This window comes from Oncorhynchus tshawytscha, linkage group LG04 (assembly GCF_018296145.1).
Source record: "Oncorhynchus tshawytscha isolate Ot180627B linkage group LG04, Otsh_v2.0, whole genome shotgun sequence".
Classification (NCBI taxonomy): domain Eukaryota; kingdom Metazoa; phylum Chordata; class Actinopteri; order Salmoniformes; family Salmonidae; genus Oncorhynchus; species Oncorhynchus tshawytscha.
The window spans coordinates 31,130,950-31,146,780 of NC_056432.1; the positions used below are offsets into that span (position 1 = coordinate 31,130,950).

Below are 15,831 nucleotides of genomic sequence, written 5' to 3' on the forward strand. Positions count from 1 at the left end.
CAGCTTATAGATTTAGTGGGTACAGCTCAGAGATAATGTGTTGGTCCCATGTTTCATGAGCTGAAATAAAAGATCCCAGAAATTTTACATACGCACCAGAAGTCATTCTCTCAAATGTTGTGCACAAATTTGTTTACATCCTTGTTACTGAGCATTTCTACTCTGCCAATATAATCCATCTACCTGACAGGTGTGGCATATCAAGAAGCATGACAGCATGATCATTACACAGGTGCACCTTGTGCTGGGGACAATAAAAGGTCACTAAAATGTGCAGTTTTGTCACACAACACAATGCCACAGATACCTCAAGTTGAGGGAGCGTGCAATTGGCATGTTGACTGCAGCAATGTCCACCAGAGCATATAATGTTAATTTCCCTACCATAAGCCACTTCCAACATCATTTTGGAGATATAGGCAGGAGGTCCAACTGGCCTCACTACCGCAGACCACGTGAATGGCGTCATGTGGACGAGCGGTTTACTGATGTCAACAGTGTCCCATGGTGGCTTTGGGGTTATGGAATGGGCAGGCATAAGCTACAGACAACACAATTGAATTTTATCGATGGCAACTTGAATGCCCAGAGATACCATGATGAGATCCTGAGGCCCATTGTCTTGCCATTCATCTGCCACCATCACCTCATGTTTCAGCATGATAATGCACGGCCCCACGTCGCAAGGATCTGTACACAATTCCTGGAAGCTGAAAATGTCCCAGTTCTTCCATGGCCTGCATACTCACCAGACATGTCACCCATTGAGCATGTTTGGGATGCTCTGGATCGACGTGTACAACAGTGTGTTCCAGTTCCCGCCAATATCCAGCAACTCTGCACAGCCATTGAAGAGGAATGGGACAACATTCCACAGGCCACAATCAACAGCCTGATCAACTTTATGCGAAGGAGATGTCACACTGCATGAAGCAAATGGTGGTCACATCAGATGCTGGTTTTCTGATCCACGCGCCTACTTAAAAGCATTTGTGACCAACAGATGCATATCGGTATTCCCAGACATGTGAAATCCATAGATTAGGGACTAATGAATTTATTTCAATTGACTGATTTCCTTCTATGAACTGTAACTCAGTAAAATCGTTGAAATTGTTGCATTTCACTTCAAACCCTGACCATCTTGTAGCTCCCAGTCCGTCATGGGGAGAAATAAAGCAGAAGTCCAGATAAAGGTCACTCGGGACTCATGGCCACATTGATGAGAGAAGAGGGAGCATCGGATTAGTATGCAAAGCTGTTCTTTTGAAGGGTGACCAACGATGCTGTAAAAATAAAATAGAGTGCCTACTCAACCAAGTGTGGACAGTCCTGTACCTTTCGAAGGTCACGGTAAAATGCCTATAATGCACATGAACCCAATTATGCTGGACCCATGTACATAAAATTCTATTCAAAAACAACTTGTCTTCCCCTTTAAGACTTAAATCTGTCCTATACTGCCAGTCCAAGCACTGTCTGCATAGGTGCCAAAATGTGGAAGAGTTGCTCATCATAGTGTAAATTCCACTAGTACAATACTAACCACTGTTGTGATCAGCTTAGTCCTCTTTATTACTTCATTCTTACAATATAATATATCCTACGTACATTCTTGATGGATGACTCAAGTGAATTCAGAAAAGATCGCAATTGAAGCATTTGTGAATATATCTGATTTTTAATAGTTGTTTCAAATGATGTAGTCAGTCAAAAAAACATTGATTTCGCCTTCAGCTATTTTACAGCTTATCACACACACACACACACACACACACAGAGACACACAGACAGACAGATGTAAATCCACTAATCTCCATGCAGTAAAATAGTGAGTTCCCTCTTTGGAGCTGGTCCAGAGAGTTCAAAAGTTTAAATATCCAATTATTTCCCCAAAGAGACACTAAGTAAAAACAAGAATGGTGAAGTTGAGTTGTTCTGATTTTCTTCATACAAAAGACTTCATGATGTGTGCTACCTATACAGTTAGTTTCCTATACAGGTAAAGTACAGAACATACAGGTGGTTTGAAGCCACTTTATGACAGGTGGCAGAGGTACTTGACCAGCTAAGAGGGGAGAAGGCAACAAAGTGGCAGAGCCCATGGAACACTGACAGAGCACAAAGCACAAACGTCCCCAAACCTCTGTGGCCCTCGCTAGCCTGCCCAGAATTAAACATCTAATCACACTACAAACAAAGCCAGGAATAGATAATGGAATGAGGAGAGGAAAGGTGCAAGGCATTTGGGAGAGACAGGTATTTTATATAGTAGTGGTGATTATACATTACTCCAACCCTCTGAAATAACAAATAGCACACATGCACCCCAACACACAAATACATGCACACACATGGGGGGGGGGGTAGTGAGAGGGCAAGAAACAGCAGAGGTTCTGTACAAAAAACAAACAAACAATGGGCACACCAATGACATGAGCCAACAACAAACTAACCTCACTCGGACCAGTGTGTTTTTTACTAGCTGGGACATCAAATTAACTTTCAAACAAAAAAGGAGGAACGTGTCTGAGAGAGCATGTGTGTGGAGACATTGAGAGGAAGTTGTGAGGTGACAGAACAGCAACACAGCAGGTGTTTCACAGCCCAGAGATGTGGAAAAACAGTCTGTACTGTCACATTTTAATGTGAAGCACTGAGGTATGCTGACAGCAGAGATTGAACTGCTAATTACACACACTAAATATAGGTACTAATTTGCAGAGATGCGAGGTGAGATAATCATGAGAAGAGGAGGCATCGGGGGGAGATAAGGAGAAACAGTCACAACCTCCTATAACAGCAAGGTCTGAACACATCGCCCAGGTGTCCCTCAGACTAGAGGCTCATGGGAGGTGGGTGGACTGGATCAGAGCAGCAGGGGTTGAACTGGGGTTAAGCCATAATATAAGGGAGATCTGATTGGGTGGTGATGTCTCATAGAAATCAGACTAGACTGGGTGGGTTAATGGGAAACACCCACCCACATACAACCACAGGTGAAGGTGAAGTCAAAGGCCAGTCCCAACTATTGACGTGAGTGAAAAAAAAATGGGTCTATAGAAAAAGCTTTGGGATCATGTGGGCCAGAGACCTCAGCAGTTTTAAAAAAATGGACATAGTTTGAATCAGATAAGGACTTGTAGAGTGGAGGAGGGTAAATGCTTTGGTGACAGACAGAGAACAAACAGAAACCAGGGTCCCCAGGGAGGGCACACAGACAGCAGGGTTGGAGGTCAGGGGTCGGGGGTCCAGGAACGCCCTCCAGAGGGGCCAGTCCCCATGCCTCAGGATTCCCCCCTACTTCAGCCCTGTCAGGGGTTCAGTTCTTCAGCACTGCCTCGTAGCACTGGAACACACACTGGGACACCTCTGGGGCTCTGCACTTCAGAGAGATCTGAGGAGAGAAGAGACCGTTACCACATGGTCTGGCTGGTCAAGGACATGCTAGTCTGTTTCTGTCAGCCAGGTGTTACGTGTTGAGAGGACCTCTAGTCAATAAGACTAGTTCAGATATTCATCCAAAGCAAACACTTTGACATGCCAGAGAACACACAGGTAGAAGCGATTCATTTTCTTTTAGACAGACAGAAAAGCTAGGCACGGTCAACAATATTCATTTTCTATCTAATAACAAAACCAACAAAAACAGCTAATCATCATCATCATCATCCTGGTGGAGCAACTGCTGCCCTCATCTTTCTCAGGAGTCAAGTGCTTTGAGAGAAACTATAGTCGAGTGAAATAAAACAGAATCACACTTTTACTGGTCATTACGCGACAGAACAGCCTTTTAACAGCGAGAGCCGTTTCAGGGATGATGAATGCTGTATAGACGGGATAAAGTCTAATGCGCCTGGCCACTCTTTCATACCTTCAAGAAAAGCTCCTTATGCTAGTCTAGCTAGTCCATTGCAACTGTAATGGCTGGAGTTTAAGCACTGTCTGTTTAACAAGCACTGTAATTGTTTCAGCAGCTTCACCTACTCATGTGTGAAGAGAAGAAGGGTGAATAACTTACTCCCCCGATTTTAGTTAGAGGCATTTCATTTCATTTGCTGGGGAGAATTCATTAGCATTATACATGCTGCCTCTTATGCCATCTTATCAGCTTGGAGCAGAAAAAGAGAAGAGAAATAAATAACTGTCCCCCATTCCCTCTCAACCCCCCCATTCCCTCTCAACCCCCCATTCCCTCTCAACCCCCCATTCCCTCATTCCCTCTCAACCCCCATTCCCTCTCAACCCCCCATTCCCTCTCAACCCCCCATTCCCTCATTCCCTCTCAACCCCCCTTCCCCCCTTCCCTCTCAACCCCCCTTCCCCTCATTCCCCCTTCCCCTCATTCCCTCTCAACCCCCCTTCCCTCATTCCCTCTCAACCCCCCTTCCCCTCATTCCCTCTCAACCCCCCTTCCCCTCATTCCCTCTCAACCCCCCTTCCCCTCATTCCCTCTCAACCCCTCATTCCCTCTCAACCCCCTTCCCCTCATTCCCTCTCACCCCCCTTCCCCCTCAACCCCTCATTCCCTCTCAACCCCCCTTCCCCTCATTCCCTCTCAACCCCCCTTCCCCTCACCCTTCCCTCATTCCCTCAACCCCCCTTCCCCTCATTCCCTCATTCCCTCTCAACCTCCCCCCCCCTTCAACCCCTCATTCCCTCTCAACCTCCCCCCTTCCCTCTCAACCCCCCCTTCCTCCCTCATTCCCTCTCAACCCCCCTCCCCTCTTTTCTCTTACCCCTTCTGCTTGTGATGTTTAGTGAGTCTGTTGCTGCAGGATCTAATACGGCTGTGGGAGGCGGTTTCCTTTTCATCAGAGCTCACACAGGAAAGCTAATATTCCCAGCGCAGTGTTTTAAAAGGGAGCACATGCTGGCAGTACTGTAGTCATGTGTTTGATGCAGTACTACTGCAGCTGTGTGTTTGAGGTGCCAGGGATTGTGTGTTGATCTAGAGAGTTCCGGTTGGCTCGTGCTTACCAGTTCTATTTACAGTTATCAGTAAACTGGCCAGAGGCATTTGAAGTCCCATCAGACAGGGGCTCGGGCCTGGTCCTTCGCTGACCAATAGGACAGGAGATCACACTGATGCGCCATAGGCAATGGCAGTTCCCCCCGCACTGTGTTGGTACATTCCATCTCGCTCAAAAGCTCTGATCAGCAAGGTTACATGGTGAGCATTCTGCTTAAGGCTTTGGAAATGCTGCTGAATCATTTTCCTGTCTGAGTGAATATGAGAATTAGCGTTGGAGAATAGGGATTGGTAGAAACATGACAGGTGGGTAGTGGATGGGGAACGGTTGGAGGTGTGCAGGAGACGTAGGAAAACGTAAAGATGCTCGGATTGCTGCACCATATAAGGGGATGCGAGAGCGAGAAAGCATGAGAGAAGAAAGGAGAGATGAAAGACGGCACGGTCGTGATGGTGGCTGTGCCAGAGCAGCATTCAGCATTCTCCCACATCACTGCAATTAGCCACTCTGCCATTGGTCATGCCATTGCCATGGGGACAGGAGGCGAGGGTCTTCTGCTCCACTTCAAAAGGTAGTGCTAAGTACCTGGGTATCATGGGACAACTGGGACCAATTAGGTAGGGTGCTGGAGGAGCCTTGGGCTGAGCAACATTAGGTTAGAGGAGACCAAGTTAGTATAGAGTTAGGGTCATTATCACCATAATGATCCCTGGTATAGCTCTTAGCTTTACTGCCTTTCTAAAGGAATCTGTGGAATCTTCCCACAGGCTGAGTAAAATCCAAAAACTGTTCTTTTCACAGGCTAAAAATAGCCGCTAAACACAAGGGTGCGTCAGGTTGATATTCACATGTCGTACAGAGCGTGCATCAAATCCATGCAGCAGTACAGGGAGGAGAGAGAGCATGCATGCTGCACACAGGCAGATGTAGCATCTTTAGTGTTGGATACAGAGCTTCTGATGGTGACCATCTGTAGGGAGGAAGAGAGTCTAATGGGCCCCAGCCCAGCGGACCAAGACAGACAGACAGGAGGCAACTGACAGGAAGAGGGTGAATCCACATAGTTTCTTTCGTGTAACAGACCAAAACAAACAGGGATTGATCAAACACCTCACTTGAGTCATTTCATGTCTGACTGAAAAGCCTTGTATCTCATGAAAGAAAATACCAAAATAGCCAAGTCAAGCTGAATCCCCAATAATAAACGGTGGAGGATTTCAATTTAAAAGGCTACATTTGAAACAGACTAAAACAGATTGAATGACATAAATGGAGTCATCTGGACTGTGGGAAACAAAAAAAGGACAGTACATGCTTTCTCCTCATGAATAAAAACATGACTGAGGGGTCACATCAAGGTCACTGTTATGGACTAGTCAGGCACAATAATCTGGGCTACAGCTATTAAAACAAGTGAGCAGACAACAGTATACTGACACACATGCATCACAACAGAAACACAGACTCCTCAGGAGAAAGACCGAGCATAGAGACTTAATGAAGAACAGAGATGGTAATGATGATGAATCACCAACCAGAAACACTCTCATACGTGTCCCTGTCACTCTGCTATCAATCATTATCTCATTACACTTCACACTTCTCATGAGTTCATGTCTTAACCCCCTTAACTCAAGTTCAACTTACATGTTCGCACATCTTCCATTCTACTCTACCTTTTCCCCTTCATTGTTATTAATACACCCTGTTGATCCGTTTCCTTTTCTCATCCCCATCAATCTTCCCCCTCCCTCTCTGCCATCACTAAAGTTATTCTTATTCACTCCCAGTGTTCAGGAGTAGTGAACTGCATATATGCCCAAGGGAGACCCGTATGGAAAAGTAGGAAAATGTATGCTCTGGATAGAAGCGACTGCTAAATTACTAAAATGTAAATGTAACTACTAATTTCCACAAAGTTTGCTGCTTCAGTGTCTTTAGATATTTTTGTCAGATGTTACTATGGAATACTGAAGTATAATTACAAGCATTTCATAAGTGTCAAAGGCTTTTATTGACAATTTACAAGTTGATGCAAAGAGTCAATATTTGCAGTGTTGACCCTTCTTTTTCAAGACCTCTGCAATCCACCCTGGCATGCTGTCAATTAACTTCTGGGCCACATCCTGACTGATGGCAGCCCATTCTTGCATAATCAATGCTTGGAGTTTGTGGGGTTTTGTTTGTCCACCAGCCTCTTGAGGATTGACCACAAGCTCTCAATGGGATTAAGGTCTGGGGAGTTTCCTGGCCATGGACCCAAAATCAGTGACGGCAATTTAGCAATTTTGTTGCTAGATTAAGCAACTTTTCAGACTACCCTGGCAACTTTTTTTTCTCTAAAAAGCACCTAGCAACAAATTTAGCTACTTTTAGAAATGTGTTTGGAACTTTTAAAAAGTGACGCTAAAATGAAAGCATTTAAACTCTAAATGATACAAAAACATTTTTTTTCTGTCACACACTCTGCCACAACACAAGTGCCAGGCTGCAAAAGTGCATTGTGAGTGACGTGAGCAGCAGGAGCTCAGCTCGTGCACAGGCATCATATTTTTTGCCGAGCTGGCCAGTCAATTTGAGTAATGTTATTGTGTATTCTACATAATGACGCAGTTTTATGTTATCATGCAATGACATCACAACGTCATTTAGCAACAAACCAACCTGCCTCTAGCAACTTAACCTGAAAATTAGTTGGCAATACTGCCCAAAATAGCGATGTTTTGTTCCCCGAGCCACTTAGATATAACTTTTGCCTTATGGCAAGGTGCTCCATCATGCTGGAAAAGGCATTGTTCGTCACCAAACTGTTCCTGGATGGTTGGGAGAAGTTGCTCTCGGAGGATGTGTTGGTACCATTCTTTATTCATGGCTGTGTTCTTAGGTCAAAATTGTGAGTGAGCCCACTCCCTTGGCTGAGAAGCATCCCCACACATGAATGGTCTCAGGATGCTTTACTGTTGGCATGACACAGGTCTGATGGTAGCTCTCACCTTGTCTTCTCAGGACAAGCTTTTTTTCCAGATGCCCCAATCAATCGGAAAGAGGATTCATCAGAGAAAATGACTTTACTCCAGTCCTCAGCAGTCCAATCACTGTACCTTTTGCAGAATATCAGTCTGTCCCTGATGTTTTTCCTGGAGAGAAGTGGCTTCTTTGATGCCCTTCTTGACACCAGGTCATCCTCCAAAAGTCTTTGCCTCACTGTGCATGCAGATGCACTCACACCTGCAGGCTGCCATTCCTGAGCAAGCTCTGTACTGGTGGTGCCCCGATCACGCAGCTGAATCAACTTTAGGAGACGGTCCTGACGCTTGCTGGACTTTCTTGGGCGCCCTGAAGCCTTCTTCACAACAATTTAACCGCTCTACTTGAAGTTCTTGATGAGACGATAAATGGTTGATTTAGGTGCAATCTTACTGGCAGCAAAATCCTTGCCCGTGAAGGCCTTTTGTGCAAAGCAATGATGACGGCACGTGTTTCCTTGCAGGTAACCATGATTGACAGAGGAAGAACAATGATTCCATGCACCACCCTCCTATTGAAGCGTCCAGTCTGTTATTCTAACTCAATCACCATGACAGAGTGATCTCCAGCCATGTCCTCGTCAACACTCATACCTATGTTAACGAGAGAATCACTGACATGTCAGCTGGTCCTTTTGTGGCAGGGCTGAAATGCAGTGGAAATGTTTTTTGGGGATTCAGTTCATTTGCATGCCAAAGAGGGACTTTGCAATTAATTGCAATTCATCTGATCACTCTTCATAACATTCTGGAGTATATGCAAATTGCCGTCATACAAACTGAGGCAGCAGACTTTGTGAAAATGTATATTTGTGTCATTCTCAAAACCTTTGGCCACGACTGTACATTTTGCAGCAGCTTGGTAGTAGCTGTTTGTGTGTTTGGCATCAGACCTGCCTGATTCTCACTTGAAACACAGTTTGTGTGTAAATTACACATTCTGTTAACATCTGACTCCTGAGTGATCTGTTCTTGTAGTCTATGACATTTCAGATTAATATATGATACATTTTCATGTACACTACTGTTCAAAAGTTTGGGGTCACTTAGAAATGTTTTTGAAAGAAAAGCACATTTTTGTCCATTAAAATAACATCAAATTGATCAGAAATAATGTTGTAAATGACTATTGTAGCTGGAAACGGCTACAAATATGATTTAATGGAATATCTACATAGCCGTACAGAGGTCCATTATCAGCAACCATCACTCCTGTGTTCCAAAGTGCACGTTGTGTTAGCTAATCCAAGTTTATCATTGTCTTTTTATTTTTTTTTATTTTCAATTTGACCCCTTTTTCTCCCCAATTTCATGGTATCCAATTGTTTTTAGTAGCTACTGTCTTGTCTCATCGCTATAACTCCCATATGGGCTTGGGAGAGACGAAGGTTGAAAGTCATGCGTCCTCCGATACACAGCCCAACCAAGCCGCACTGCTTCTTAACACAGCGCCATCCAACCCGGAAGCCAGCCGCACCAATGTGTCGGAGGAAACACCTGGCAACACCTTGGTTAGCGCGCACTGCGCCCGGCCCGCCACAGGAGTCGCTGGTGCACGATGAGACTTCCCTACCGGCCAAACCCTAACCCGGGCGGCGCTAGGCCAAATTGTGCGTCTCCCCACGCGACTCCCGGTCGCGGCCGGTTACGGCACAGACTGGGCGCGAACCCAGAGTCTCTGGTGGCACAGCTGGCGCTGCAGTACAGCGCCCTTAACCACAGCGCCACCCGGGAGGCCCCAGTTTATCATTATCAAAGGCTAATTGATCATTAGAAAAACCCTTTATCAATTGTTAGCACAGCTGAAAACTGTTGTCCTAGTTAAATTAGCAATACAACTGGCCTTCTATAGACTAGTTGAGTATCTGGAGCATCAGCATTTGTGGGCCTTCCTTCTGAAACTCAGTCTATTCTTGTTCTGAGAAATTATGGCTATTCCATGCGAGAAATTGCCAAGAAACTGAAGATCTCGTACAATGCTGGGAACTACTCCATTCACAGAACAGCGCAAACTGTCTCTAAACAGAATAGAAAGAGTGGGAGGCCCCGGTGCACAAGTGAGCAAGAGGACAAGTACATTAGAGTGTCTGTCTAGTTTGAGAAACAGACGCCTCATAAGTCCTCAACTGGCAGCTTCATCAAATAGTACCCGCAAAACCAGTCTCAACGTCAACAATTTAGAGGCGACTCCGGGATGCTGGCCTTCTAGGAAGAGTTGCAAAGAAAAAGCCATAACTCAGACTCTCTCTCCTTTCTGGGGAGGCAGCCACGCATCGTCCTTTATTTACAGGGGGAGATCAAGCTGATCCTAACTGTTATAGGCCTATTTCTATTTCGCAAAAGTGTTGGAAAAACTTGTCAATAATCAACTGACTGGCTTTCTTGATGTCTATCGTATTCTCTCTGGGGGCAATCTGGATTCCGCTCAGGTTATGGATGTGTCACTGCAACCTTAAAAGGTCCTCAATTGTCACCATTGCCCTTGATTTTAAGCAATGTTGTGCTGCTATTTTTATTGACTTAGGCAAAGCTTTCGATACGGTAGATCATTTCATTCTTGTGGGCCGGCTAAGGAGTATTGGTGTCTCCGAGGGGTCTTTGGCCTGGTTTGCTAACTACCTCTCTCAAAGAGTACAGTGTATAAAGTCAGAAAATCTGCGGTCTCAGCCACTGCCTGTCACCAAGGGAATACCCTAAAGATCAATCCTAGGCCACACGCTCTTCTCAATTTACATTAACAACATAGCTCAGGCAGTAGGAAGCTCTCTCATCCATTTATATGCAGATGATAGTCTTATACTCAGCTAGCCCCTCCCCAAATGTTGTGTTAAATGCTCTACAACAACAAAGCTTTCTTAATGTGCAACAAGCTTTCCCTGCCCTTAACCTTGTTCTGAACGCCTCCAAAACAAAGGTCATGTGGTTTGGTAAGAAGTAGGCCCTTCTCCCCACAGGTGTGATTACTACCTCTGAGGGTTTAGAGCTTGAGATAGTCACTTCATACAAGTACTTTGGAGTATGGCTAGACAGTACACGGCCCTTTTCTCAGCGCATATCAAAGCAGGCTAAAGTTACATCTAGACTTGGTTTCCTCTATCGTAATCCCTCCTCTTTCACACCAGCTGCCAAACTAACCCTGATTCAGATGACCCATGCTAGATCACAGAGACGTCATTTATAGATCGGCAGGTAAGGGTGCTCTCAAGCGGCTAGATGTTCTTTACCATTCAGCCATCAGATTTGCCACCAATGCTCCTTATAGGACACATCACTGCACTCTATACTCCTCTGTAAACCCGTCACAAGACCCACTGGGTGATGCTTATTTATAAAACCCTCTTAGGCCTCACTCCCCCCTATCTGAGATATCTACTGCAGATAACTCCTCCACCCGTTATGCCAGACACATTCTGTTAAAGGTCCCGAAAGCACACAGAGATGGGATGGCGTATTGCTGCAGAATGCTGTGGCAACCATTCTGGTTAGCTTCTTGGATATAGGGGGCGCTCTTTTAATTTATGGATAAAAAGACGTGCCCGTTTTAAGCGCAATATTTTGTCACGAAAAGATGCTCGACTATGCATATAATTGGCAGCTTTGGAAAGAAAACACTAACGTTTTCAAAACTGCAAAGATATTATCTGTGAGTGCCACAGAACTCATGCTACAGGCGAAACCAAGATGAAACTTCAACCAGGAAATGGGCAGAATTTTTGAGGCTCTGTTTTCCATTGTCTCCTTATATGGCTGTGAATGTGCCGGGAATGAGCCTGCCCTTTCTATCGTTTCTCCAAGGTGTCTGCAGCATTGTGACGTATTTGTAGGCATATCATTGGAAGATTGGCCATAAGAGACTACATTTGCCAGGGGTCCGCCCGGTGTCCTTTGTCTAAATTGGTGCGTAATCTTCAACTGGAGGCATTTTCCATTGAGATTCAGAGGAGAACGCACACTTCCACGAACGATATATCGTCGAAGAGATATGTGAACAACACGTTGAGGATTGATTCTAAACAACGTTTACCGTGTTTCAGTCGATATTATGGAGTTAATTTGGAAAAAAGTTTGACGTTTTGATGACTGAATTTTCGTTTTTTTTGGTAGCCAAACGTGACGCACCAACCGGAGCGATTTCTCCTAAACAAATAATCTCTCAGGAAAAACTGAACATTTGCTATCTAACTGAGAGTCTCCTCATTGAAAACATCCAAAGTTCTTCAAAAGGTAAATGATTTATTTGAATGTTTTTCTGTTTTTTGTGAAAATGTTGCCTGCTGATGCTAACGCTAAATGCTACGCTAGCTGCGCTAGCTATCAATACTGTTACAAATGCTTGTTTTGCTATGGTTGAGAAGCATATTTTGAAAATCTGAGATGACAGTGTTGTTAACAAAAAGGCTAAGCTTGAGAGCTAGCATATTTATTTCATTTCATTTGGGATTTTCATGAATAGTTAACGTTGTGTTATGCTAATGAGCTGCGGGGATAATTACACTCCTGGATACAGGTTTTTTTTGTAGCTAAACGTGATGAACAAAACAGAGCGATTTGTCCTAAACAAATAATATTTTTGGAAAAACTGAACATTTGCTATCTAACTGAGAGTCTCCTCATTGAAAACATCTGAAGTTCTTCAAAGGTGAATGATTTTATTTGAATGCTTTTCTTGTTTTTGTGAAAATGTTGCATGCTGAATGCTACGCTAAATGCTACGCTAGCTATCAATAATCTTACACAAATGCTTGTTTTGCTATGGTTGAAAAGCATATTTTGAAAATCTGAGATGACAGTGTTGTTAACAAAAGGCTAAGCTTGAGAGCTAGCATATTTATTTCATTTCATTTGCGATTTTCATGAATAGTTAACGTTGCGTTATGGTAATGAGCTTGAGGCTGTATTCATGATCCCGGATGGCTAGAATCAAGAGGTTAAGTGTGCCTTAAATTCTAAATAAATCACAGACAGTGTCACCAGCAAAGCACCCCCACACCATGATACCTCCTCCATTCTTCACGGTGGGAAATACATATGCAGAGTTGGTCCGTTTATCCACACCGAGTCTCACAAAGACACGGCGGTTGGAACCAAAAATCTCCAATTTGGACTCCAGACCAAAGGACAAATTTCCACCGGTCTAATGTCCATTGCGCGTGTTTCTTGGCCCAAGCAAGTCTCTTCTTCTTATTGGTGTCCTTTAGTAGTGGTTTCTTTGCAGCAACTCGACCATGAAGGCCTAATTCACACAGTCTCCTCTGAACAGTTGATGTTGAGATATGTCTGTTGCTTGAACTCTGAAGCATTTATTTGGGCTGCAATTTCTAAGGCTGCTAACTCTACTGAACTTGTCCTCTGCAGCAGAGGTAACTCTGGGTCTTCCATTCCTGTGGCGGTCCTCATGAGAGCCAGTTTCATCATAGCGCTTGATGGTTTTCCAGATTGACTGACCTTCATGTCTTAAAGTAACGGGCTGTCATTTCTCTTTGGTTATTTGAGCTGTTCTTGCCATAATGTTGACTTGGTCTTCTACCAAATAGGGCTATCTTCTGTATACCCACCCCTACCTTGTCACAACACAACTGATTGGCTCAAACGCATTAAGGAAAGAAATTCCACAAATAAACTTTTAACAAGCCACACCTGTTAATTGAAATGGATTCCAGGTGACTACCTCAGGAAGCTGGTTGAGAGAATGCCAAGAGTGTGCAAAGCTGTCATCAAGGCAAAGGGTGGCTATTGGAAGAATCTCAAACTTGAAATATATTTCCATTTGTTTAACACTTTCTTTGGTTACTACATGATTCCTTGTGTTTTATTTCATAGTTTTGATGTCTTCACTATTATTCTACAATGTAGAAAATAGTAAAAAATAAAGAAAAAACATTGAATGAGTAGGTGCTCTAAAACCTTTGACCGGTAGTGTATGTTTTCATGGAAAACAAGAACATTTCTAAGCAACCCCAAACTTTTGAATGGTGGTGTAGTTAACTATCAATCAAATGTATTAATAAAGCCCTTCTTACATCAGCTGATATCTCAAAGTGCTGTACAGAAACCCAGCCTAAAACCCCAAACAGCAAGCAATGCAGGTGTAGAAGCACGGCGGCTAGGAAAAACTCCCTAGAAAGACCAGAACCTAGGAAGAAACCTAGAGAGGAACCAGGCTATGAGGGGTGGCCAGTCCTCTTCTGGCTGTGCCATTACTTTGAAAAAGTAGTTAAGTAAACTATACTATTCTTAAGGGTAGCTTTAGTAGCTTGGTAAACTACAACACTACCCACTCCTCTTTCATATATGTCTCTTTCCATTAGTAATGTTGTTATCTGTCCCTCCTTGTCCCTGAACTCACCGTGTAGTTGGGGTTTCCAGCCTGCACCTTCAGCTCAGCCAGCACCCAGATGCCATTGGACAGTTTGATGGACATGTAAAGCATATCCTGGCCCTCCACCGTGCGCTTGGCTATGGTGAAGATGTTACTGCCCTGCAGCTTGTTGCTGGCTGCCTCTGTTTAGGGGGACAAGAGAATAGCCCTTAAATCACAATGGTCACTTCTTCTCAAACTTGAAATACACCGTTAACATTTTAAAACTCCCAGGCAAACAACGGTTCATCTCCATCTGCAGATGATGTGGAAACAGTGTTCTACAAGTGTTGATAATTAGCCTCGGAGTGTTCGGTAGGCTTGTGTTATAAGCAGTCAACTGTACCTGAGGGGGATCAGACCGGTGCAATATGATGGCTCCATGTAGAGAGCTGAACCTGGACCTTCAGCCATACTACTGCTCAGCTTTAATGGGAAGGGGCTTGGGGACGGCAGTGCAATCAGGACCATAATGAAAACCAGGCTGCTGTCATTAATCATCGGCTCTGGGAAGGCAGGTAGTAGACTAAAGTCTGGGTCCTTTCTCAGTTCATACGCTACAAACTGTCCTAGCTCTATTTCTCTCAGAATTCACACTCTTTCTGAAACACAATTCTCTTTTCATGGGCTGTGACTTTACTCATCTGCAGAGAGCACTGATGAAACGCTGCTATAGTCTAAGCCCTTGCCTTTGCATTCAAAATGGTAACTACATTTTCAGTAACATTGACTATTTCAAACTACCTGCATGGCAAAGATATTCTCCTTAATTAACTTGCCCACGGTGCGTGTCGGTCTCACTGTCACGCTACGGTAACGTCTCAATCATACATTTTCACCTTAAAAAGGAAATTCAATCTATTCGGGGTAATATACTATGAGCTGTCATTTGTCACTTAGCTCAGACATGGCGGATTTCATGGTGGTGTAAAACCAGATTATCACATGTAAATAAGGCCAGCAGGCCATAAATGACCTAAATATATCCATAAATACAGTGCTGTCAGAAAGTATTCACATCCCTCGACATTTACACATTTTGCGGTTACAGACAGAATTTAAAATGTATCAAAATTGAGATGTGTCAGTGGCCAACACACACACACCACAATACCCCAAGATGTCAAAGTGGAATTATGCTTAGAACTTCTTACAAATTCATTAAAAATGAAGGCAAGCCTAAATAAGTTCAGGAGTAAAAATGTGCTAAACAAGTCACATAATTAATTGCATGGACTCACTCTGTGTGCAATAAGTGTTTAACATGATTTCTGAATGACTACCTCATCTCTGCACCCAACACATACAGATAATTGTAAGGTCCCTCAGTCAAGCAGTGAATTTCAAACACAGATTCAACCACAAAGACCAGGGAGGTTTTCCAATGCCTCGCAAAGAAGGGCACCTATTGGTAGATGGGTAAAAATAAAAATGCATACATTGAATATCCCTTTGAGCATGATGATGTTATTAA

The 15,831-nt window shown here is 43.9% G+C and overlaps 1 protein-coding gene across 5 annotated transcripts in view; it reads right to left on the reverse strand.

Moving 5' to 3' along the window:
* Nucleotides 1-1,665: 1,665 nt before the first annotated feature.
* Nucleotides 1,666-15,831, reverse strand: part of LOC112248510 (AP-1 complex subunit beta-1) — a 50,077-nt gene continuing 35,911 nt past the window's right edge. For 4 of the 5 annotated variants that reach the window (XM_024417599.2, XM_024417601.2, XM_024417597.2 and 1 more), the window contains 2 exons: nucleotides 14,346-14,500; nucleotides 1,666-3,397 (listed from right to left, as the gene is read on the reverse strand). In XM_024417599.2, coding sequence (XP_024273367.1) covers nucleotides 3,323-3,397; nucleotides 14,346-14,500 — 230 coding nt within the window. In that variant the 3' untranslated portion in view covers nucleotides 1,666-3,322. Of the gene's footprint in view, nucleotides 3,398-14,345; nucleotides 14,501-14,537; nucleotides 14,864-15,831 lie in introns of those variants that run through there. The other variant, XM_024417602.2, reaches the window with a different exon arrangement.